The 23,515-nt window shown below is 44.3% G+C and overlaps 4 protein-coding genes across 5 annotated transcripts; 3 read left to right on the forward strand and 1 right to left on the reverse strand.

Moving 5' to 3' along the window:
* The first annotated feature begins 7,882 nt into the window (after nucleotides 1-7,882).
* LOC112272009 (sphinganine C4-monooxygenase 1-like) lies at nucleotides 7,883-8,176 on the forward strand. Its single transcript, XM_024462464.1, has one exon. It carries the CDS (start codon nucleotides 7,922-7,924, stop codon nucleotides 8,162-8,164), a length of 243 nt encoding a protein of 80 aa, XP_024318232.1. The 5' UTR covers nucleotides 7,883-7,921; the 3' UTR covers nucleotides 8,165-8,176.
* Nucleotides 8,177-8,299: 123 nt separating this feature from the next.
* On the forward strand, nucleotides 8,300-8,895 carry LOC100830033 (sphinganine C4-monooxygenase 1). Its single transcript, XM_024461482.1, has 2 exons — nucleotides 8,300-8,329; nucleotides 8,380-8,895. The coding sequence occupies exons 1-2, from the start codon at nucleotides 8,300-8,302 to the stop codon at nucleotides 8,893-8,895; spliced, it is 546 nt and encodes a 181-aa protein (XP_024317250.1).
* An 861-nt stretch (nucleotides 8,896-9,756) lies between these two features.
* On the forward strand, nucleotides 9,757-14,095 carry LOC100842555 (formin-like protein 16). Its single transcript, XM_003570633.4, has 2 exons — nucleotides 9,757-11,253; nucleotides 12,533-14,095. The coding sequence occupies exons 1-2, from the start codon at nucleotides 10,028-10,030 to the stop codon at nucleotides 13,959-13,961; spliced, it is 2,655 nt and encodes an 884-aa protein (XP_003570681.1). The 5' UTR covers nucleotides 9,757-10,027; the 3' UTR covers nucleotides 13,962-14,095.
* Nucleotides 14,069-23,320, reverse strand: LOC100842242 (DExH-box ATP-dependent RNA helicase DExH15 chloroplastic). Of its 2 annotated transcripts, XM_024460798.1 has the most exons (17): nucleotides 22,745-23,320; nucleotides 22,262-22,437; nucleotides 21,599-21,712; nucleotides 21,246-21,354; nucleotides 21,078-21,164; nucleotides 20,957-20,977; nucleotides 20,592-20,710; nucleotides 19,772-19,952; nucleotides 19,036-19,635; nucleotides 18,675-18,953; nucleotides 17,992-18,198; nucleotides 17,032-17,376; nucleotides 16,284-16,520; nucleotides 15,459-15,679; nucleotides 14,787-14,886; nucleotides 14,517-14,663; nucleotides 14,069-14,337 (listed from the first exon to the last, which is right to left on the reverse strand). In XM_024460798.1, exons 1-17 carry the CDS (start codon nucleotides 23,261-23,263, stop codon nucleotides 14,239-14,241), a joined length of 3,561 nt encoding a protein of 1,186 aa, XP_024316566.1. In that variant the 5' UTR covers nucleotides 23,264-23,320; the 3' UTR covers nucleotides 14,069-14,238. The 2 variants fall into 2 exon arrangements, with proteins under 2 accessions (XP_024316566.1, XP_014756392.1); XM_014900906.2 differs by lacking the exon at nucleotides 20,957-20,977 and having other exon boundaries at nucleotides 22,745-23,263.
* Nucleotides 23,321-23,515: the final 195 nt, after the last annotated feature.

A 23,515-nucleotide genomic window follows, 5' to 3' on the forward strand; every position in this document is an offset into this window, starting at 1 on the left:
GTGGCATGGCATGCATCATCAGATTAAGCAGGCAGGATTGGGCTTTGATAATGACTTCAGTTTTCTCTACCATATGTCCAAATCATCTGTGTATAGGACTAATCGGAGAAAAACATATCCAGCGCAGATAAGCCAGAACTTAAAAGAAAACTAAAAGTGAGAAATAATGGACAAAAATAAAATGAGAGTTTGTTGAACAGTGTGTAGGTCAGGATTTTGTTTGCAGCAGAACATTACTCCCTCTGACTTTACATGGTTAAAGCATTCGTGATTCTAACAGCCCCCAACTACTACTTCTTGAGCTTTTGGAACATCTTTGCAATGATTTCTGTGGATAGCAAAGGCATTGATTGATTAACAGTTGGTTAAGCAACGGACGAACTGGAATCTTACAGCCCTGGTAGGTCACCTAAATGTGTGCAGGTAGCTAACTCCCTGCGACAAGGAATATCAGAGCCAGGGTTAGTAAGTAAGTACAGGACAAGGAAGGCCGCCCGTCCTTGCCTGCATTCGTTGCACCAAATCAAAGTCCTCTGTTGTAAAGAAGAAATGCTGTGCAAAACAAGCATATACAAGTCTCTCCAGGATATATACAGGACGGATTTGATGAGGTAACTGGTGTGACACCTCGTTTTGTTTTGGAAGCCCAACAAGAAAAGGGGATGGCCCGAACTGCCCGGTTTTCTGGATTCAGTGAGGAAACGGGTAAAACGACGAGACCACACGTTGATCTCATCAAGGTACTACTGTCTGCTGCTCCAAGGGAATCGGATACTTGGGGCAGAGGCTTGGAGCATCTTCTAGCTTGGTCCCTTGCTTGTCTCCGAAGCCTGTGGGATATGTAGAGATGCGAAACCTCACATTCCAGAGACTTGATTCGAGAGACTGGTCCTGCAGGCTGCAGAACAAGTCAAACCTGGACGATTCTGGGAATAAAGCTAGGTGGTGTCGGTGAAGAATCAGAGTATCAGACAGGGTTTGGAGAGGTGAAACTTAACCCAAATGGGAGAAATGCTGGCAACGACAGCGGTTCGTCAGCAGGGTCCAAGTGTTATTTACTTGCCTGCTGGAAGCGAAAGCGTTGCCTCGACGGAGAAGCAAAGGATAATATCTGTACGCGGCTGCAGCATTCCATGATCTCTCTGTTTTTTTAGGGGCATTCCATGATCTCTTTGATCATCTGGATGCTTAGAACTGTTGTCGGGCCATGTTTAAAACCCATCGTGACCAAAAGTCCGGCCCAGAAGAGAGGACGAGATAGTGTGCGTCCACTCATGATTTGATTTTTTTCCGGCCCAAAGACCGTATGGTATTTCGATGGGCCGGTGGCAAGAGCCGTAACGGGCTCCTCGAGAGGATAATGTCCAGCAGCCTCTTCTTTTTTAAGGTTGATGACGTCCAGCAGCTCGGGTAGCCAAATTGAGTGTCACACCAAAAAAGCCCACGTACAAGATGGGCAGAAACATGGGCTCCAACCATCATTACCACAAATGGAAGACGAAAAGATGGGCTCATTCAACCGTCTCTTTCACCGCTCCACCCTACTCCATTATTTTACATCATTTTTTTCCCCTAACTTCCTTGTCCGCTGCAACTACAGCATGAGCTTCCAACACTACCGTGATGTAAACAGATAGCTAAACTATCCTACGAGCATAGATAGTTTTCTTTGCCAAATGGCGCGTGTATCTGCAAAATCATGCTTTCATATTACCTTTTATGTTGGCTGGCCTCGACCAAAGGACACAATTAATCATCGTGTTTTTGCCATTGCACTGCTTAGTGCTCTACACATGTAAATCGTAATCGTAATAAATTTGTACAAAAAATATGCGGAGTACTGAACTCGCCGCAACATTTTCAAACTATCACAACTAAATACTGTGTTTCTAAAACAAAAATACTCGAATGAAATGAATGAAATTATGTATCCGCTGCCCTACCAAATGCAAGCAGAACTTTTAAGCCCAGTCAAGCGGTCACCCACTGATCATAGAACTAGAGTGGTCACTAATGACCTAACAGGAAAAAATTGAACATCGACAAATTGACAGGAACATACGAAGTCGCTTGGTGGCTGACGCAGTGCAGACATGGTCTTTTTGCATCATGCTAGCGTTTTCCGTATCAGCAGTACCAGTCTGTCCAGGTCAACAAAGCGCAGGCTAATTGTCGCCGGTCGCATGCTCGCAGCATTCGGATGGATGGCGATGCATATATGATTGAGCCAAATGATTTGGATTTCTGTACCCAAAGGGCACTGCAACAGGGAGTAGGATGTTTGGGGTGTGGAAATTAGCCTGTTTGACTGCACAAGTCTTGGTGGTTGGTCGCATGGATACTATCTATAAAAACTATACTCTTAATACCGGGCTTCAAATGTTGGTAGAAATCTAACGACATTGGATACTTTAATTACACTGGTGTGCCACGCAAGTCTTTGAGAATATCCGATACTTTAATTACACTATTTAGCTCAGTATGCGATTTTACACTTGTTTATAGTACAAATCCAAACGAAATTGGATATTTTGATTACACTTGTTAAGGGAGAAGGCAAGTGTGCCAAACAAGTCTTTGAGCATGCCCTGTACTTCTACTGGTTAGCCTAGTATGCGATTTCCCTGTACTACTTTAACTGGTTAGCCCAGTATGCGATTTCCCTGTACTTTAACTAATTACACTGTATTTCTTTTACTCTACTCAAGAACTTCGGCATACCCCGCATGCGATTTCAGTCATCAAGGTGGACCTTAACTTCCGTAAGAAGGCAATTGGCTTCCATCAGATTCTAAAAGTTATATGTCTGCGAAAGAAAATAATGCATCACCAAGCTAAACTAGTAAATGTATTTCAGCAATAGATGAGCTTATTAAATTTGCAAACCACAATAACAGAAAAAGAAAAAAAAAACTACTAGAATAAGATGTTTGGCACACCGGCACAAAATGGTAATATGTGCAAAAGTTGCAGATGTATTTATTTCCAAAAAGATCTAACATCGACGATTACTAATTGTTAAAAACTTGCCTATAGCAGCTCCCTGGGCGTCGGCTCACTTGGGATTTGAGTGACGTTCCAATCTGTACACCTGTCACATGGGTTTTGGTATTTAAAATATTTAAAAATGGTTACTGTTACGTAACAAAAGTTATATATAAGCAGTTTGTGAATAATACCTTGATGTTTAGATGCAATGGCTTTTTTTTCCAAAAATTATACTTGATCTGCATTTTCAGTCATATTTTAAAAACATTTTTTAAGAAATAATTAAGTCTGTTGACACAAATAAATTTACTACTATATACATTTTTGGTGTTGTTGCTAAATGACCCCCTCCTCTACTTCATCCAACTCATGGTGTTTGTAGCATGATTCTCAACCTGAATAAAGAAGAAGCACAAATGGTTAACGAACCAGCTCTTGGACCAATACAAAAGGTGTCGATGTCAAAGAGGGATGTTGGTCTCCAGGAGAATTTATTCTCTAATCACATTTTATCTACTCGTTTTTCGAGGGTTCTCCTCGTTTGCAAAAGAGTTAAAATGCTTTCTTGATAAAAAACGAAAAAAGCATTTTTTTTCTTTTTTCTATAACCTGCAACTTGCTTTTTTATTATTATAACAAGTCCTATATGGAAATAACCGCTAAAGAGAAAATCTATCTGATTGCCTCTCGGCCCATATCTATTTTTTGAAATAAAAAACAAGAATTTTCTTATTTTTTATTTATTAAAAGTGTATTTTCATGCAATCCACTTTGTCAGTGGTGCCTCTAATCCAACTCGTTCATATGATAAATTCAAGTCCTACAAGCTGAAGCTATAGAGATACAACATGGCAAAAGGACATTAAGATATTTATTTGGGTCTCTGAGATTTATATTTATAAGAAGATACTATCAGAGCTAGAGCTGTTCTCCAGGTAAAAAAAAAAATGCAAGTAAGGTCAAGTATAAAACATGTCCTTTAATTTTGCAGTTGTGAACCTTAGCAGGAAAATTCAATGAACTCAATGTTGCACCAATTGATGATGGCTTAGAAGAGATGTTTACAAACATTAGAATCTTGCAATCACCTACGAAAAAGTTCTGCAAAAAAATTTAAAATATAAGACTTTGTTTGACAACCGCTGGAGCATAAAACTTTATAAGCCACATTTTTTATCAGAAATAACCTGCAAAAGATGGGTGAGTTTAGATCTTCTATATGTCAAGAAATCGTCTCCTCCAATTGGTTCAAAAGATTGCCTAGAGCTAACAAGCTCATATCTATGTTCTGAAACATTAAGTAAAAGGTGATTAATGATACACAATAGTAACCATGTTGTACACAATAAACAAAGTCAAAACAACTACTTTTGTCTCATTCCTTCGTTTATCCGGGATTTCATCAATTTTGCTAGCAGTCTCACTCCCAGCTAGATTAATCATTTGAAGGACTCCTTCAACCTTTTGGCCCAATAGCTAGAAAAAAGATCAGAAATAGCTCTCAACATTTATACCTTATAACTAATATATGGGCACAATGTTATGGGTTCTTAAACTTGTCAGAATGTGTCACATATAACCCTGCTAATGGATCATTTTATGCATGATCATTAATGATTGATTGCTTGTATTTTTTTTAATGAAAAATCAGCTCAGCAGGTCTAGGAGAGCCTTTTGGGAGTTTTTTGATAATTGGATCTTTTGCAAAATTTGTATAGAAGATATGGAGAGAGGATGTACATTCCCTAAGCCTTTATAGAAGAAGACTTTTCTGAAATGTTTTTCACTAGGACAGACAAAATCTTGCCTGGTCAATTTGTGAACAAATGGAAAGGGCTTAAAAATTTACACAAAGGGAACAAAAGACAAGGTATGTATAAATATTATTAGATTCTTTTGCTCTGATATTAATACTGTGACTTTGTTTATATACTTATTAGTGTTTTAATTTTAAGATTTTATCACCCAATATCCTCTTTATGTTGAATTGCCTGGGCTTTTAGGATTGATGATGGAGTTATTTTTCCAACACTGCTTTTGGTTGTTTCAAAAAAACATTTTTAAAGTGGTTCATGGTAAATGTTTAAGAGGGTTTTGAATGACAGCTACGTATTATTTCATTGAAAAGTTTTGTATTGTTTCATCTCCAATATTTAATGAGGCCATCATATTTGAGACCAATGTTTTTGCTATTGGTGAGAATTTTTCCAACACTGCTTCCGGTTGCTTTAAAAAACATTATGCTACTACTATTTATATCATGTCTAAACCAATCAGTTTGTGCTATTTTAATCATTAAATATCTTGGCCGGGAAGGATCTAGAGTGTCTGAGGTGTCGAGAAGGATTTCCTCTTGAATTGTTGGATTCTTGGTTTTTCGTTCTGTCTCCTTACATGCTCTCGTGGGTTTAGTGATCAACGAATAACTGATTTATGCTATCTACATGGTAGGAAAATAAAATCGATTTTAAGAAACACATACGGAATTTTTGTGCATCTAGAAGGATTTCCTCTTGAATTGTTGGACCCATGACCCTTGAAGGTACCCTCAAAGCGCAAGGCTAATTGTCGCCGGTCGCAGGCTCGCAGCATTGGAATGGATGGCAACGCATATATGATTGAGCCAAATGATTTGGGTTTGCAACAAGGAGTAGATGTCTGGGTGTGAAAATTTGCCTGTTTGACTGCAGAAGTCTTGGTGGTTGGTTAGGTACTCTGTCAACATCTGGAAAAGAGCCAACATTCCCATAAATGCACATTTACACGACCTGAAGTTCTAAATAACAAAATCTAGTCAAGACTTAGTATTAAAAGAAAATGCATGGTCTGGAACTTTTATTGGCAAAAAGAAGAATAAGGAAATAGAACCTCGCCCAAAGAAAAATGGGCCTTGTAATCTGAAATGGAGTGAGTACTAATTCAACTGAAGTTTAGTTTTGAACACGCCTACCTGCCAATGAGTATTTGCCTCAGGAAATGCATTGACTATTTTATTAGTATCGTTTCATTAGTGGTCAGTGGTCACGGGACTACACGACAAGGTATACTTAACACATACATAAATGTTCTTCTTTTTGTATCTAGGAGTTATTTCCTGTGGGGAGGTCAGCCCATTTCATGTCAAACTTGAGCTAAATATGACAAGGCCTTGGACTGCCATAGATGATATCGAAATGGGATCACAATGCTAGAATGTTTCATTGCGAATAATTCATATATCAATCGTCGAACTGACAGAATATGTGTGCGGCATATTAATTTGGAAGCAAGGATCAACAGTTTCTAAGCTCCCAGACAAAAGGAAAAAACTCTGGAAAAATAGCTAACAAAAAAAAGGTGCAGTATATAGTTTCGTGCCCTGTGCAGCGCACCTGGGTGATGCGATCTCACGGGACATCGATGGACGTCCGTGGGGCGAGACCGTGGGCACAAGCCACGGTGGGCAGAAACAAGAGACAGCAGTACAGCACAGCACATCCAGCCAACCTGCAGGCTGCAGCGCCCACAGTAGTGAAACGCGAGCGAGAATACAGCGAAGCACAGAAACCAAAAGTTTTAGCGTGACTCTCCTAAATTCTCCTCGTTCAGTAACTACGGTCACGAAGTTAACTTCCGGCTCTCCGTTCCGTTCAAAAATGGCGAACTAGCGGGATTCCTCCGGCGGTCCGGCCGGAGTAGCTCAAAGGCCCCCTTCTTTTCGGACGAAATTACGATCGGGAGCCTCGCCGGCCTCGGCCCACCGCCCACCAGGCATGCGCGTGCGTCCGAACCAAACACCCAGAAGATGAAAGAACAATTCTCAAAAAAAAATCTCAAAAAAAAAAGATCGAAGAACAGTAGTCCATCTGCACAAGCACAGGTGCCCTTTGAGGCGGCCTTTAAAAAACGTTCCACTACTGGTGCTACAGGTAATTCTGTCTTTAACTTTCTTGGCAAAGAAACATCACCATTGTATAAGATACAAAGGGGCTGTTTGGTTTGAACCCACAATTGTCTTGTCAAATATTTGGTTGCCAAAATATTGGTTGAGGTTTTGGTTGTTCATATTTTGGCCAACTTTGAACAAAAAACTGAAGTAAAGTTGGTAGTGAGGAATTGGCTTCCAAAAAATTGGCTTCGATCCAAAAAAAACCAAATCTTGGTCAATGACCAAAAAATTGGTAGGGCATGGTTTGACCACCATCCAAACATATCCAAACTTTTTTTCTTCATACAATAGAAAGAAGTTAGACGTGACCGACAAGCCCATCAATTGACTCTTTTGCAAGAGTAAAAGTGCTGTAAATTTTATTCAAAACAACATTTTTTATAAGAAAGCAACATACTATATATATGTTTCACAGAAACTGGTATATAATCAAAACAACTGGCTCATACATGGCGTACGTATTTATACGTGCTGAATCGACCTAATTAAGTCTGGACGCCAAGGTAGCTAGCGCTGGTACGGTCAGTTTTTATTTTTTTGGGAAGATCCTAGCGGTCAATTAAGGAACGGTAGGGCCGTAGGGTATGCGTTGGAAGCGGCGTACACGTAAGCAATTATGCAATGCAATCTCATGCCGGCCGCCCTGACCGGTGGAATTAATTGACTTGAACATTGATCGATCCATGCTGGTCGTCAAACATGCATGTGTTTGGGGCTCTGTTTGCTACCTCCGCACGTAACAGAACAAACTGCGCATGCAACCACGCTTCAATTCACGGCGATCAAACATGGCAACCATATATGCACCGCTGACTTGCATACCGTCAAATAGTTCAACCCCATGCCAAAATTCAAAATGCATGAATACAAATAAGGGAATGGCACGTGTATATATATATAAACAAGGGAGTACACTACAAGCTTGGTAACAAAGACGACAGAGACACCAACGAACTCGTTGCAAAAGCACATCGAATTGAAGCTAGAGAGTACGTACGTGGAGACATGGAGGTATTGTACTCCGACGAGGCTCTTGCGGCCGTTGCGCCGATCGCGGTGTACTGGGTCTACTCCGGCGTGCACAGGGCGATCGACCACGGAAGGCTGATGGAGAGGTACAGGCTCAACACCAAGGAAGACGAGGACGGCAAGAACATGGTGTCCAAGCGAGACGTCCTCTTCAACGTCCTCTCCCAGCACTTGCTGCAGCTCGTCAGCGTCGCCATGCTCACCACTGTACGCAGTTGATCATCGTTTAACCTCGCCGGCCGGCCACCTCTGTTTGACACGTAACATTGATACTCCATGCAGTTCACGGGAGGAGCGTCATCAGCTTGGACATCCAAGGCACCGGTGGCGACCTCATCGTCGTCGGATTACCTAATGGCGGCGTGTCGGGTGGCGGTGGCAGTGGTGGTGTTGGATGGGTACAAGTACGCGTGGCATCGGTTGGCTCATCGCAGTCGGTGTTGGATGGGTACAAGTACGCGTGGCATCGGCTGGCTCATCGCAGTCGGTTCCTGTACCGGCATATGCACTCTTGGCACCACCGCATCGTGATGCCCTACGCGTACGGCACCATCTACGGGCACCCGCTCGAGGCACTCATGGCCGACACCGTGGGTGCCTCGCTGGCCCTCTTCGTCTCCGGGATGTCCCCCCGCGCCACGGCCGTGTTCCTCTCGCTCTGCAACATCAAGGCCATCGACAACCACTGCGGCGTGTGCATGATGTCGCGGTTTCTTCGGTCGCTCTGGAACGATGCGGCCTACCACGACGTGCATCACATGCCGCGTCGAGTTAGGCACAACTTCTCTGATCTGTTCTTCGTTACGTGGGACAATATGTTCGGGACGCACATGCCCTACGCCGTCGAGGAGAGGTCTGGCGGAGGGTTAAAGTTCCGGATTTTACGGCCCAAACCAACGCCTAAGACGCGCCTCGACCCCATGGTGAAGAGTACTGCCACTGCTTCCTAAACAAGAGAGACGCTTCAGAAAACCGTATGTGATGGTGTTTCGGAACCGTTTGGGATGACCTTCTCTTGTTGCAGTTCATGCCTACATGGTGGATGCTACTACTATGTATTCTTTGTATGTAGTATAATTTATGTTGTTTCACTATATCTTGCTTAGCATATATTTTTTGGTGCATATATTAGCGTATCGTTGTGTAGCTGCACTCTATGAACTCTATTTTGAAAAAGCATTGTTTGTAATTCGAAAACATGGTACTCTTTTGAAGTGAGTTTGACCAATTGAATTTGCTGTAAATTAAAGAAGAAGCTTCCTAGATGATTAGAAGCAAAAGTCAGACAGGGCCGGAGTTGGAGCACCAGTAGGAAACCAAGTCTTGCGCGTGACTCTCCTAATTCTCGGTCAGTAACACGGTCACGAAGTTGGCGTTCGGCTCAAGGCCTCTCCGTTCCGTACTGCTCCGCCCAGCGGCAGAGCGGCAGACAGATTTTTGGACATTTGGCTGCGCAGGCGGCGATCCGCACCACCAGCTCACATCACAGCATCTCGCTGCCAGCGAAATTCCAGATCGCAACGACGTAGTAACGCGCGTTCGGGCCGCCGTCCATCAGCCAGCCATGTGCGTGCGCCCGAACCAGACACTCCACTCACACGCAGGATCCAAGCACCACCGCAGTCCATCTGCACAAAGCGCCCTTTGAGTTGAGCCGAGCTTTAAAAAGTAGCCCACTCCGTACCAGCATTGGAATTGGAACGCGCGTGCTGTGAATAGTTTGTTTCCGTGGCTGGAGCTGGAATTCGGCTGCAGTGTTGACCGGAACCAGCCGCGTCCAACAGAAAGGAAGCCAGCCAACGCAGCCCCGCGCGGCTTTCCCTCCCTGTCTTTCGGCCGCGTTCCTTCCTTCCTGCGCACAAGCACAACGCAACGCGTCTTCTACTTCTCCTCCGAGTCGTTCGTTCGGCCGGGCGGACCCGGTAAAACAAACAAAACCCAGCCCGACGAAGTCAAAACACAATTACGCCACGCAGCACCAAGTCCCAACCCAAACCCAAACAATAACGCAGGGTAGCCGCCGGCCAGCAGCACATTCCATCCCGCAAGTCAATCAATCAATCCTCCGCCTCGTCCCCGACCATGGCTCCTCCGCCCCCTCTCCTCGGAATCCCCCTCCTCCTACTCCTCGCCGCCGTCGTCTGCCCCCTCGCCGCCGCGCAGTCGCCGCAGCGCAACATCCAGACCCGCTTCCCCTCCACCAGCACCCCCGCCTTCGACGCCGCGCCGCCGCCGCCGATCGTATCCCCATCTCCGCCTCCCACGACCGCGCCCTTCCTCCCCCCGCAGTCCTCCTCCTCCTCGTCTTCCTCCTCCTCCACGAAGCGCAGCGACATCGCCGTGGCCGTGGTCAGCACGGCGCTCAGCAGCTTCGCGGTCTCCGGGCTCGCCTTCTTCCTCTTCCTCCGCCACGGGAAGAAGAAGGAGAAGGACTTCGCGCACGCTGCTGGCGGTGGCGGCCGCGGGAACGGGTACCATCAGAACGGCGGGTTCGCTGCCGGCAAGCAGCCGGAGAGGGCGCCGAAGCAGCCTCTTCGCGGCGGCGGGGGCGGCATCGGCATGGTGGACGAGAACGGGCTCGACGCGATATACTGGCGGGAGTTCGAGAAGGAGGGCGATAGCGGCGGCGGGAGGGGGAGGAAGCTGCCCGCGGGGAGCGGCTGGCGCCCGCCGCGTCAGCCGTCGGAGAGGAGGCAGGTGTCGTCGTCGCTCCCGTCGCCGTCCCCGCCGCGGCCGAGGAAGGGGAAGGTAGATCAGGAGCCGCTCATCCCCAGGGGCTCCCTCGACTCCTCCTCAGCCGTGTTCGACGACGCGCCCAGCGCCAGCTCCAGCTCGCCCTTCTCCGTGGCTGCCGCCGAGGCTTACTCGCGGCCGGCGCCGGCGATCGCCGTCAGCTCTGTCCCCCGTCCATCCCCGCCACCAAGCGCGTCATCCTCATCGCTGGCGCCGCCACCGGGAAGAGCGAGCCCACCGCCTCCGCCGCCAATAGCCTCCGTGTCGCCGCCCAGGGCGGCCCCGCCGCCGCCACCGGCGCCTAGAGGTCCACCTCCGCCACCACCGCCCAAGGGCCCGCCGCCTCCGCCAGCGCCTAAAGGCCCGCCGCCGCCGCCGCCGCCCGGAGGGAAGAAGGGAGGGCCGCCCCCGCCGCCTGCCTGGGCGAACTCCTCGAGGCCACCGGCAGCGCCTGGCGTGCCGACCGGCGCAGAGGACCAGCAGGCGAAGCTGAAGCCGCTGCACTGGGACAAGGTCAATGTGGCCGCCACCGACCACTCCATGGTGTGGGACAAGATCACCGGCGGCTCATTCAAGTAAGCCATGCGCTCCTATTTCCATTCCCTGTACTAGTACTTGTCAGCTATCACCATTCACCAGGTAGTACTGCCGCCGTAGCCATAGATGTTCAGTTCTGATTCTCGTGCGTACTACAGTACGCATTAACGCTAGATGGTACACTAGGAACAGAGAACTGTGATTAGAGACATAGGAATGGCCGAACGAGGTGCTAGCTAGAGTACGAACAGTGTCAATGCAGGATGCAGCTAGGGAAGCATGCATGGACCTCTATTAACCTTGAACAAAGTACAGAGCTGCACTAGTGCACTACAAATAGGACTGTCATACAAACCAATTGGAGGCATAAACCGAGGAAATTCCATTGGCATTTTATTTTCTGACATATCCTCGTATTAGCATTTTAGTTGCTTTATATGCAGCATGATAGCTGTAGTCCTGTAGAAGCTGGAAACTTCAGAAAGTGCGAAAAATTCCTGGAGAGAATGGCGCTTGTCACGATAAAGCTGAGCCCCAGAGTGTGCAAACTGCAAAGGCCCTTTCGCTGCCATAGCAATATCCCATAGGCAGAGGTGGATTCTTCGACGGGATCACGAACACGCTTTTTCGGTGGACCGACGTCGCAGCATCCTCGAAAGGATGCCCAGATCCCGGTTCCTTTTTGTCCGCGTATCTGGATCCTAGAGATGTTTTTTTTTTCAGGTATACTTTACATAGAAGCTACGACAAAGACAGATGTCCGTTTTTATCTTAATCTGCGTTCTCTTGGCTTCAAGGGAGCTTCGTAGAACGAGTACACGGGATTTGGTGGAGCAAGTAGACTACGAGTTGGCGTAGCATGCTTTTCGTTGAACAAGCAGGAGGTTCACATTTGTTACCTTGACAGAATCAACCATATAGATCGGTACTATTGTTAGCTTGGTTGATCATGTATGCATCTAGATGGGGACGGGTATACTTTAGCCCGAATTAGAAATTAAGCGATGATGGGAGATTTAGGAAGAGGATGTGGACATGGGAGGTGGGGGCAGGTGCACTTTGAACTCGGTCAAGATGTGCCCATTTGTCTGTCAGCTTGCACTGGAAGCTGGGCGGCTTGCCATAGCATTACAGCAGCCTTGCGCGGTGATAAGAGAATCATAGCCAGAACAACACGGGCGTAACCATTTGGATACTAGTTTCTGGAACTTACTATCTGTAGTTTTACAACGGCTAGTGTTTGAAAAAGAGTGAGTTTTGACTTTGTATGTACTCTATCTGGATTGTTCTAACTGTTTTATTTTGATGTGTTTGCAGCTTGGATGAAGGCACCATTGAGGCCCTGTTTGGTACTGCAGCAGCAAATCGCAAGCCGAAATCTGCAGACTCCAAAGAATCCTCAAGCGGACTTGGACGCTCAAACTCAGAGGACCAAATATTCCTGCTTGAGCCACGCAAGTCGCATAACATTTCAATCATCCTCCGGTCCCTTACTGTTGGTCGGGACGAAATCATTGATGCCCTCCGTGATGGTCACACCGAGCTCAGCACGGAGGTCCTTGAGAAGCTTTCTCGGATCAATATCTCCAAGGAGGAAGAATCTACCATTCTGAAATTCTCTGGAAACCCTGGCAGGCTTGCTCCTGCAGAGGCCTTCCTCCTCCGGCTCCTCCTTGATGTACCCAACCCGTTTGCCCGTGTCAATGCTCTGCTATTCAAGATAAACTACAGCTCTGAGGTTGCTCAGCTCAAGCAATCACTCCAGACTTTGGAAATGGCAAGCCAGGAGTTGAGGACAAAGGGACTGTTCTTTAAACTGCTCGAGGCGGTACTGAAGGCAGGGAATCGGATGAATGCCGGAACAGCACGAGGGAACGCACAGGCATTCAATCTTACAGCACTGCGCAAGCTCTCTGACGTGAAGAGCGCTGATGGAGGCACCACTCTTCTCCACTTTGTCATTGAGGAGGTAGTGCGTGCAGAGGGCAAACGCCTTGCCATCAACAAGAACTACAGTATTCGCCGCTCTGGTAGCCTTGCCAAGACCAGCACCGACGGTGGCATTTCAGCAGCAGGCACCACAATTCAGGGGCCATCACGCGAGGAGAGGCAGAATGAATACATGAACCTAGGATTACCCATTGTTGGAGGTCTCAGCAGTGAGTTTGGCAATGTGAAGAAGGCTGCAACTGTGGACTACGATGTGGTTGTCAACGAGTCTGCAATTTTAAGCAGACGACTCACAGAAATCAAGAAGCTCTTGGAGACCTGCGGGGACGATGGATTCGCTAGAGGGTTGAGAGGGTTTGTGAAGGCTGCAGAACAGGAGCTGAAAGCAATAACAGGAGAGCAGGAGAAAGTGCTTGATCTGGTCCAGCGGACAACGGAGTACTACCATGCAGGTGCCACCAAGGACAGGAACGCACATCCCCTCCAGCTGTTTATCATAGTGAGGGACTTCCTGGGGATGGTAGACCAGGCATGTGTAGACATCAAGAGAAGATTACAGCAAAAGAAACCGCCACCCTCATCATCACAGCCAACAACGGCAGCTGCTGCAGCTGCTGCTAAGGAGGCAGCTGATGGTGCAGCAGCATCAGCACCATTACCAGCACCAGCACCGGCTCAGAAACCACCAGAAGAGGTAGATAGCAAAAGGAAGAGGGTCATGCCAAGATTCCCAAACTTGCCAGCACATTTTATGAAGGACGGTGCGGATTCTGATTCAAGTAGTGATGAGGAGTAGAATGGATGGAAAGGTGTAAATGATGATTGTTTTCATTGGTTGTTTTGGAGTATAGGTTAGCTGCAGACTGTACATAATGGAAAATCTGTATTGGTTATTGTCTCCAGTTTTTTATATAAATGCCAGCAACAGTAGATATAATTCCGTCCAGCAACTAAATTTGATACAAGGATATTGAGGATCCCATAGAAAAGGATATTTAGTTGTCTGGTAATGTACAACAAAGAATTGCCTACCTACAACAAATGACCAATGTAGTGCTTACAGTTTCCAGGTTTCAGCCAGCAAGCTCGCTCAGCGGCACTCGGTCCATGACGTTGCAAGCAATTTGTGCATTTTTTTGCAGAACCGGATCTATGTCTGGCAATTTTGGAATCTGGAACATAACTTAAAGAGTGTTACGTAATGTAGTGATAATCATTATATAGTATCATTGATCTTAAGTACTGTGAGGTCACCCAAAAGAATCAAGAATGAACGGCATTAGCATGAAAAATGCAAACAGAGCTCGTAACACACTGGAGGTCTCTGGAATCTGCATGCTTGAGAATATACCTGAGCTAGTAAATCCATTGTCCGTCTGAGCAGACGGGCTAAATCTCCATCATCCATTGCAGAGTCCATCATTATCTCCCTCCAAGTCAACCCTGATGCCCAGGCTTCAACCATTCCAGCAAACTGGGTATCTATTTCGCAAGGTATCTATATGCAAAAAAGCAGGCATATGAGAATAGTATTTTTTTTTGAAAGTGCCATATGAGAATAGTAACAAGGGCAACAGTCTGGTTAAACAACACAGGAAAACAGGTGCACAATATGCCAAACCTTTACACCATGTTTCTCTTGGAGCTCGATCAGTGAATTTCTCTGCTCATCTAAGTAGTTTATAACACCAGTAACAACTGAAGACGGTTCATACACATAACTGCAAAATTCAAACAATCACCACTGTGTCTAAGAAAAAGCATCAGGAACTTCTTTACTCAAGAACGTCAACGAATGTTGAGCTAGGTAGTGCATCAAACCCTAGATATTGTTCTCACTTTTAAGTAAATGTATGGCAGAAAAGAATAGTGGTTGCGTCTCAACATATTTTCCAGTTGGCACTTCATATTTTGCACATTGTTCTAAATGACATCTTTAGTAGTGTTGTTCATTGACCATGTGTCGATACTCAATAGGCCACAACTGTATATGTTGAGTTGTTGACAACTGATTGGATAGACATCTTTTACTGGTGCAGCAGATTGATTGACCATTTGGAGGGTTCAGTTCATGAACTAATAGAGCATATTTGAGACAGCCGGTGTGCTGGTCCTCATTTTAGCACGACACGTGTGATCGATGGCCCAACTGATCTATAAATTATGTGCAAGTGCATTTTCACCAACTTGGGTCGCCCCAAAGGATAGGGAACTCCGCTGTATAAATGACATATAAGAGGAGGCTTTGAAAGTTGCAAAGATGAGAATCAGGTGCTGTTGTAGAAGTTTGTACCTGCTATTTTTCCAAGGACGGAGTTTGATCCCTTCTGACACTAAACTCCCACACACTGCTGCCAGTTGCGATGGCTTAAGATCCAAAAGGACCTTGTTCCTTAGAACCATAGCAAGCCAGAGCTCATTTTCCCCTCGTATGGCTGCTGCTGTCTCACCCAAAGGATAGATTACCTGGGTATTGATATCTAACACTCTAGCCTCTTGTATAACTTTGCTAATCTGGTAAACATCCATTAGAGAATCACAAATCAACAACTGAGAAACTAGTCATGAATTGCAAGTGTGAGGTTGTAACTTGACATTGTGTAATCCATCAGTTATCCAAAAAGACTATGAACACTCTCACAAAATCATGCCATTTTGTAGAGAAACAACATAAATTTGAAATAAAACCGTATACATATTAGATGGCTCAGAAGGAGAGATGAGTTATTAGTCTGTGAGCACTGGTGTGGTGGAAGAATGGAGGGTGAACAAGGAGATTGGCTGCAGACAGAACAGGCACGAGCAGAAGCAGCAGGAAAACTGCAACTTAAATTAATTAATTTTATTTCATGTGCTTCAGCTACTATTTAATAGGAAAGTTAATGAACTTCATACGTGAAGAAGTTAAAACCAATTACTCCCTCCGACCCATATTACTTGTATCTATGTTTAAAAAGTGTCTAGATACATATAATATTTCGACAAGTAATTCCGGCCGGAGAGAGTAGCTCAATATATTCTGTAAAATATAATACAATATGAAAAATAATGCGTTGATTTGGCGACAATGTATTTATATTTGATAAGTTTGTCAAACATATAAAAGACTCATGGTCACCTGCAAAAATTCTTTCCAGCCGGTTGGCTCAATTTGCATTATGCGTCGAGTCAAACGACGAGATCTAGCCTCCAAACGCTCAATCTTTTCTTTTGTAAAGTTTCTCCTGTCAATGATCTTTTGAAATTCTCTAAACCCCTTAGTACTCCTGATTGTTTTCTTCAGTTGTGAAACCTTCCTCCTCTGTTGCTTGTGACATTCTACGGCAGTTTGATGTTCCTGGGAGAATCGTTCTACCTGTGAAGGGTAATAGACAGAATTCAATGCAAAATGGATAAAACTTTACGATAGTGTTGTAAGTTGCAAGTGATAATTCATAACTTCATACCAGACACAATTTGAATAATATTACACAATACATATAGAGCGAGACAGATGGCGCACATATGAAGTTCTTACATGACCCTATCATTCTTCTGCAGATAACTGTACAGAAGCAGAAAATAATTCCCTAAGGAACTACTTAAATGATTGGTTAGTCGTACAAAAGGGCTTATACAAAATTATGCATGTTGTGTCGGTTATCTATGGACATTAGAAGAACTATCACTCTATCAGTGGTATGATACATCAATCATATGTTCTGACTACTATGATTGGCCAGCTTATTAGAATAAAAAGATGGGAAAAGGTGCTCTTCGATTAACATATGTCATAAACAAATAGATGCATGGATTCTTTAAAAAATACAGATCGGCAACTCTATAACCTAACAGTATATCAGGAAAGCTGAGGAACAAGTGCAAACCTCATTATCTTCTGAGAGGCTATTAAGCACAGGAACATTAAGACTCCATGACCATGTGTCTAGTGATCCATCCATGCACGACAAAGAACCATACTCTGATTTTGCGACTTGATCCCACATCATATCTTCACGCAAAAGGAGCTGCTTCAGGGTTTCTCTAGGGAGTGTCCCACCCTCCACTGATGGCAAAGCGGGTAGACCTGTCCTGTAAACTGTTTTTATCCATTTTTCTGTGAACAGATACCATGAATTGTCTGAACTCAGAGCAACATAGTAGGATGGGTAATATAGCTCTCCCCCACTATCAACTTCCTGCTTGCCTGGACTAATAGAATCATCTTCCAGCTGCAATAGTTATTCTGATAAGAACACAGGAAAATGACAGTAATCACAAAGATAAAGAGGCATATCCAACAAAACTTTAGATATACCAACAGTAAACAACATACGCTATTGTGATTCAGCCCTTATCAACTTTCGAGATATCTTTCCTAAAAAAACTTCCCAAGATATATAATAAAGTAATAATTACTCCTATTTCACTATAGCTGTTCTTTCTTTTTTAGTGTTACTATCTCTGTCCTAAACCCTGTGCACAGACCAAGAAAGCACTAAATCTAAGTAAAGGCGAATGAGATATGACCATACATACCCCTAGAAAATAACATATTATAACCATATAACAACTCCCAAAGCATATTAATAGGGCACAGAGTGGAAACAACACAAAAACTATGATGTTGATTTCCTCGAAAGTTAGTTTGAAGTGGAGTATCCTGAGGTTGAGGACAGATAGAGTGACATGGAGGAAGTAATTTCTTCAATGCTAAAAGTTCTTACTATATTGACAAGGACGTGGACAATCAGAAATGTAACATTTTTGATATAATCACGGAAGTATAACCATGTAGCTTTTCCCTTCTACAGTTCTCATGCAGAAGTATAAACTTCTTCACTCACCATGCTCTCGATCTTCTGATCATCAAACGAGCTGAGGCTTCCAATGAAAACAGCAGGAATTGTGTGGTGAACCGAATCTTTATCTTTGTATTGCAAGCACATGAAAGGAAGGTGACCACTTTCAAATTCTTCTAATCGAGTTTTCCATGCAGCCATTCTCTCTAGTTCCATTCTCTTTTTCAGTTCATTTCTTATCTGCTTCTCTTCCTGAGGAATAAGTTCATAATAAAACATAATAAGGCACACCCCGATCAACATGTGTGAAAAAAACTATCATTTTGTACAGCACTTCTAACCAAATTCTCATAAGTGTCCATGATTTAAAAGTAGTCGTAACAATGGATTCATCATTTTAGGTTTTGGCTTTTAAATTTTATAGACAAGGCCATATGTTGTGTTAGCATATTAGGTAAATTCAAATGTCAACACGGTGGGGTTTTTTCTAGAGCACATAAGATGGTACAAAGAAGAGCTCCATGCAGCATATAAATATTTAAGAACAGTGGTAATGTGTGAACTCCAAAACACTTCTATTCGAGAGAGATCATGCTTATTTGTCATCAATACATTGACACAAATAATTGAGAATTCGTAAGTGAGAAAGTAAGAATAGCATATACAAAAAATGGATTTGCATATTATTAAACTACTACAGACAAACCAAATCAAGAAGTAAACATTACCTTAAATTTCTTTTGTAGAAGGGAAATCTCAGCATAGTCTTCCTCTGATAATTCCTCCCTGCATCTCCGGTCAATGAATTCATCCGTAATTTCTGAAGAGAGGTACTGTATCTCTTTCTGTGTTCTTTCAAGTTCTTCTTTAGCAGCAACCATTACATTGCTTCCAACATAATTCCCAAAGCTTTGCTCCACTAACTTTCGAGCTTCTTCTAATGTTCTTCCAGAACGTTTGGCCTTAACATCACCCGATTCTTTCTGGTTATGAGTAACTTTTGAACCCTGAACAAAACATTCCAACCCATCAGGTAAGGACTAGGAGAAAACAAGAAAATACGCATATGTACTAGAGCAAGATGCATACAGCAAGGAGATTCAAAACCATCCCGTAGGATGCGGTAAATTGTGAAACCAGTGGCTCTAGTCCAGCAAAGATAACATCACAGCATTCTTCTGGTCCTTCATTAGGAGTCTGAACAAGAACAGAATGCCCAACTGTATCGATCCCTCTCCTTCCAGCACGACCTGCCATCTGGAATAGGTTATTTGGGGTTAAGAGCTGGCGTCCAGCATCAATTCTTTTGCTGAGAGAAGAAATCACAGCCGTCCTAGCAGGCATGTTGATCCCAGCAGCAAGGGTTTCTGTTGCAAAGACTACTTTAACAAGGCCACGCTGAAACAATTCTTCAATGAAGGACTTCCACAGTGGCAGACAACCAGCATGATGGGCAGCAACTCCTCGCATGAGTCCTTTCACAGCATTTTCCCGGATAGCATCAGGGTACTGCATCCTGAACCTCCGAAGTTCCAGTTCAACCTCACTAGCCTCACAATCATGCAAAAGTCTACAATCTTCAAGATATTCAACAGCTGCATCACATCCTCTTCTACTAAAGATAAACCAAATAGCTGGAAGCATGTCGTTTTCCCAAAGCTGTGATAAAGTGTCACGTATTAGTGGAACCTGCATTGCAAGGTAATCAAAAAATGAGAACCATTAGTCATAGAACACTTTGATCTGACATGGTCTAGCAAAAACACATGGAGCAGTTTAAAGCCATTAGTGAAAATACAGCCATACAAGGAATTCTGGTACATGCCTGGGAACGGCGCATGTTGGTGACCTCATGCTTGGACAACTGAACCTGTTTCGATATATCCAACGGGCTTCTGTTACCTTGTTGTTCATTTTTATTTGTTCTTAGCTTCCTCTTTCCTTTCACATAATAGAATTCACTTTTTGGAGAAGATATGTTCTGGGAGTGAGACATTCGCAATTTCCTGTATGGATGAAAAAAAGTATATATAAGTGACTTAGCTTAGGTACTAATAGAACGCACAAGAGACGTAGTCCTAAAGTGTTTCTTAAGAAATGTCAGCCAATGTAAACCAAGAGTAGCTTACCAGTTGCTGGCTTGGATGTCAAATGCTAATAATTTTGATAAAGTATGAATGAGGATACAATAAGCAACCAGATAGAATTTGAAGAAAAACAATGACCAAACAGAACAAGTAAACTCATTAAAATTGGCCTCTGTATGCCTTCTGTACGACTAATCTCGGTGACCATTCAGTAAATGCCTGACTTCGCTACTGGACAGTTGGTAAACACACACACAAACATGGAGGTAGGTACTATTAGAGGAGTAAAATTTTCAATGTAAATAGATGGTTGAGTTTTGGGGAGATAAAATATAACTAATTAGATCAATCATTGGCAGTTGTCGACATTCTGATGGGATGGTTGAAAGGAGGAATGTGAACAGTTATTTTTTGTGGGGTTAAAATAAGTACTGCTAATCGACACAAGTCATACATAAAACAACCAGATGAATGCTTAATTAATAGTTATCTTGTTTGCTTGTTATTTAAAAAAAACTAAGCTAGTTTATATGGTAAAAACAAGAACAAGGTGACAACCTATTCATTTTCTTTCCTTTCCCATCAAGAAGTGGCAGAAGTGCAAATTTCTTCGAGAAGTGCCAAGTTAGTGGAACCGGACGTCTGTTTGATGTCACCAGCTCTGTTTTCCCATGGATCTACGAAGCAAGCATAACTTTCACAAACATAAAATCTTGTGTTGCAAGACTTGAGAGAAAGGAAGACCATAGTGCATATGGACACAACACTTGGACATGCATGATCACAGTAAACGCGTAAATATGGGTGTGCATGTGCTTCTGAATGTAGATTTAACGAATTCCACATGTGTTTCTGATGCTATCACCCTATAGGCCTATACGTCCATTCTAAAGTGGGGAAAAGAGAAACTCTTACAGACTTACACCTATAATGCTACCGCAAGCCTGTGAGCAGTGGGAACACAGTTAAACCACATAACTGCATATCGTTACTGCAATAGAAAGTTAATACTGCAGGAAATTGAGATGCTGAATGTACAGTTACCTGACCTATCCAGCCGGCTAATTCATCAGGATTTGCAACTGTGGCAGACAAGCATATAAGCTGGACTTCCTTTGGACAATATATCACCTAAGGATGTGGCGAAAATAGGTATGTCAAATGACCAATATGAACTAACAGGGGCGAATGAAAAGTACTAAGGTAGCATACTGTTTCTTCCCAAACAGTGCCGCGTGAAATATCACTTAAGTAATGGACTTCATCCAAAACAATGACATCAACTTCAAACAATCTACCTTGGGACGCTGTCATACCAACACTGCAGCCAAAATAGAAGATGTCAGGATTCTTTCCTTGTCCTGTTTTGGAAAGAACAGGACAATTATGATCTACTGTAACAGTTCCTGCCATAAAGTGCTTCTGCAATATTTGCTTGCAAATGTGGAAGTGGCAAATTGTAAAGCAACAGTATGCTACAGCATGAACATCTCAGTTCAACAAAGCTCCCGTTATCAAAAAATGAATACGTCCTGCATAAAGTACCTTTGATACACTAAAAGTACCTTTGATACAGCATATTACGCAGAATCTCTGTCGTCATTATTAGGATCTGGGCATCTTTGTTAATAGCTGAATCTCCTGTAAGAAGACCAACATTATGGTCACCAAAGGTATTCCTGAAATAATTATAAAACGGCAACGTGTCAAAAATAAATGTACTACGCAGAAACTGACCATCTAGGAAAACTATATAACACACTCTCACTCTTACAATATACTCTAATACCAACAGCCCAAGTGCCCAACTGATGTAATTTTTCAACAATCAGAAACCAATCATGTGGATGCTAGACTAGTAGACTAAACCACCACTCTGTGGAGTTTCAACCTACACCTCAAGTGATGGTGTGCAAGACATATAACTTTAAAAGAGAGCAAAATAAGGTAACATTGAACATCTTCTCTTTCGGCTTCTTATGCCAGCCAATCCAGGGGACATGAAATTTAAGGTAGTAATTTCAGTGTCTACCTCAATTTTATGAAGGAAAAAAGACGATTTGCGAGGCTCCCTGTCAGTTGGGAGCATGAGGACGCTATTGAGATGTGTTCAATAGAGAAAGCTACTAAGATGATAACTCAAGGCATGTCCAAACTAAGAAAATATGAAAGGTAATAGTCACAAACCTGCAAAAATAAGGGCATGAATCATGAAAATAGCATTTTACCGGAAATCACGGAACTTCTGGTTTGACAAGGCCTTCAACGGTGTTGTGTAGAAGAGACGTCTTCCTCTAGCAACTGTCGCAACAGCTGCAGCTTCTGCAATTAGTGTCTTCCCACTACTTGTAGGTGCAGAAACTACCACAGATGAGCCTCTTAAAAATGCTTGTATAGCCAGACGCTAAATTACGATAAGAAACAGTGTCAGATAAATGATACGACACTCAAAAAGAATAAGCGGTACATCAAAATCTTAAAATTCACTCAATGTTGAATGCCCCATGCTTTGTGTGCAACATATATATATATATATATATATATATATATATATATATATATATATATATACATACATACATATATACACATACACACACACACACCATTTCGGTTAGGTACTCCGACATCCACACCCTCTCAGAGAAACCCAATGTAGGTTCAGCGAGTATAACCAGAATTAGCTCATCCGGGGCGGCCAGGCCAGGTACCTGAAACTTGTCGATGGGGAAGTCGTAGATCCCGGCGAGCTCATTGTAATCGATGATGTCCTCGCCGAACTCCCGCACCTCGGCCACCAGCTTAGCCACCTGCTGCGACTTGTACTCCTCCGACTGCTGCCTCCGCGCCGCGGTTTCCTCCCGCGAATCCTCCGCCTCCTCCCCTTCATCCTCATCCTCGCCGCCGCTCTCCTCGTCCACCAGCTCCTCCTCGTCCTCGTCGTACTCCGCGTCGGCGTCGAGGGTTTCTATCTCGTCGTCATCCTCCTCCTCCTCCTCCTCCTCCTCCTCCTCCTCCTCCTCCTCCTCCTCGTCATCGTCGTCGTCGGACACCGGGGCGGCGGCGCGGGACGGGGAGCGCGCGGAGGGGAGATGGAGCGGGGCGGCGGGGCCTTGGGCTGGGCGGGACGGAAGGAGGAGCGGCGGCGGGGTTTGGGGGAGAGCGTGGCGAGAGGCGGCGGTGGCTGGAGGTGGGAGGAGCAGGAGGAAGTGCGGGGCGAGGCAGTGCATGGCGGGAGGGGTGGGTGCGGTGAAGAACGGGTGATTCCGCCGGGCCGGGAGAGGCGGGCGGGAGGGGGAAGACGAGATAATGCTAGGATTTTAATTTTCGCTTTTCCACACGATCACCCAAAATACGCCAACCAACTGCGTTTACGGCTTCTGCTACTTTACGCCAATGCCGTGCTTCGGAACTGCTTAGGACTCTCTCTTTTTTTTTGAGAATTAGGACTCAGGTGACGCCGGGCCGAAGGACTCGGAACC

This window comes from Brachypodium distachyon, chromosome 3, assembly GCF_000005505.3.
Source record: "Brachypodium distachyon strain Bd21 chromosome 3, Brachypodium_distachyon_v3.0, whole genome shotgun sequence".
Taxonomy (NCBI): domain Eukaryota; kingdom Viridiplantae; phylum Streptophyta; class Magnoliopsida; order Poales; family Poaceae; genus Brachypodium; species Brachypodium distachyon.

Bases quoted from the DNA above. Each gene is read 5' to 3' on its own strand.
- LOC112272009 (XM_024462464.1), top strand. From the start codon at position 7,922: ATGGAGGTATTGTACTCCGACGAGGCTCTTGCGGCCGTTGCGCCGATC.
- LOC100830033 (XM_024461482.1), top strand. From the start codon at position 8,300: ATGGCGGCGTGTCGGGTGGCGGTGGCAGTG. The intron at 8,330-8,379 runs GTGGTGTTGGAT...GGCTCATCGCAG, and splicing joins GTCGGGTGGCGGTGGCAGTG to TCGGTGTTGGATGGGTACAA.
- LOC100842555 (XM_003570633.4), top strand. From the start codon at position 10,028: ATGGCTCCTCCGCCCCCTCTCCTCGGAATCCCCCTCCTCCTACTCCTC. The intron at 11,254-12,532 runs GTAAGCCATGCG...ATGTGTTTGCAG, and splicing joins ATCACCGGCGGCTCATTCAA to CTTGGATGAAGGCACCATTG.
- LOC100842242 (XM_024460798.1), bottom strand. From the start codon at position 23,263: ATGCACTGCCTCGCCCCGCACTTCCTCCTGCTCCTCCCACCTCCAGCC. The intron at 21,165-21,245 runs GTATGCTACCTT...CCACATCCTTAG, and splicing joins GCACTGTTTGGGAAGAAACA to GTGATATATTGTCCAAAGGA. The intron at 14,664-14,786 runs GTTTGGCATATT...TTTTGCATATAG, and splicing joins AAGAGAAACATGGTGTAAAG to ATACCTTGCGAAATAGATAC.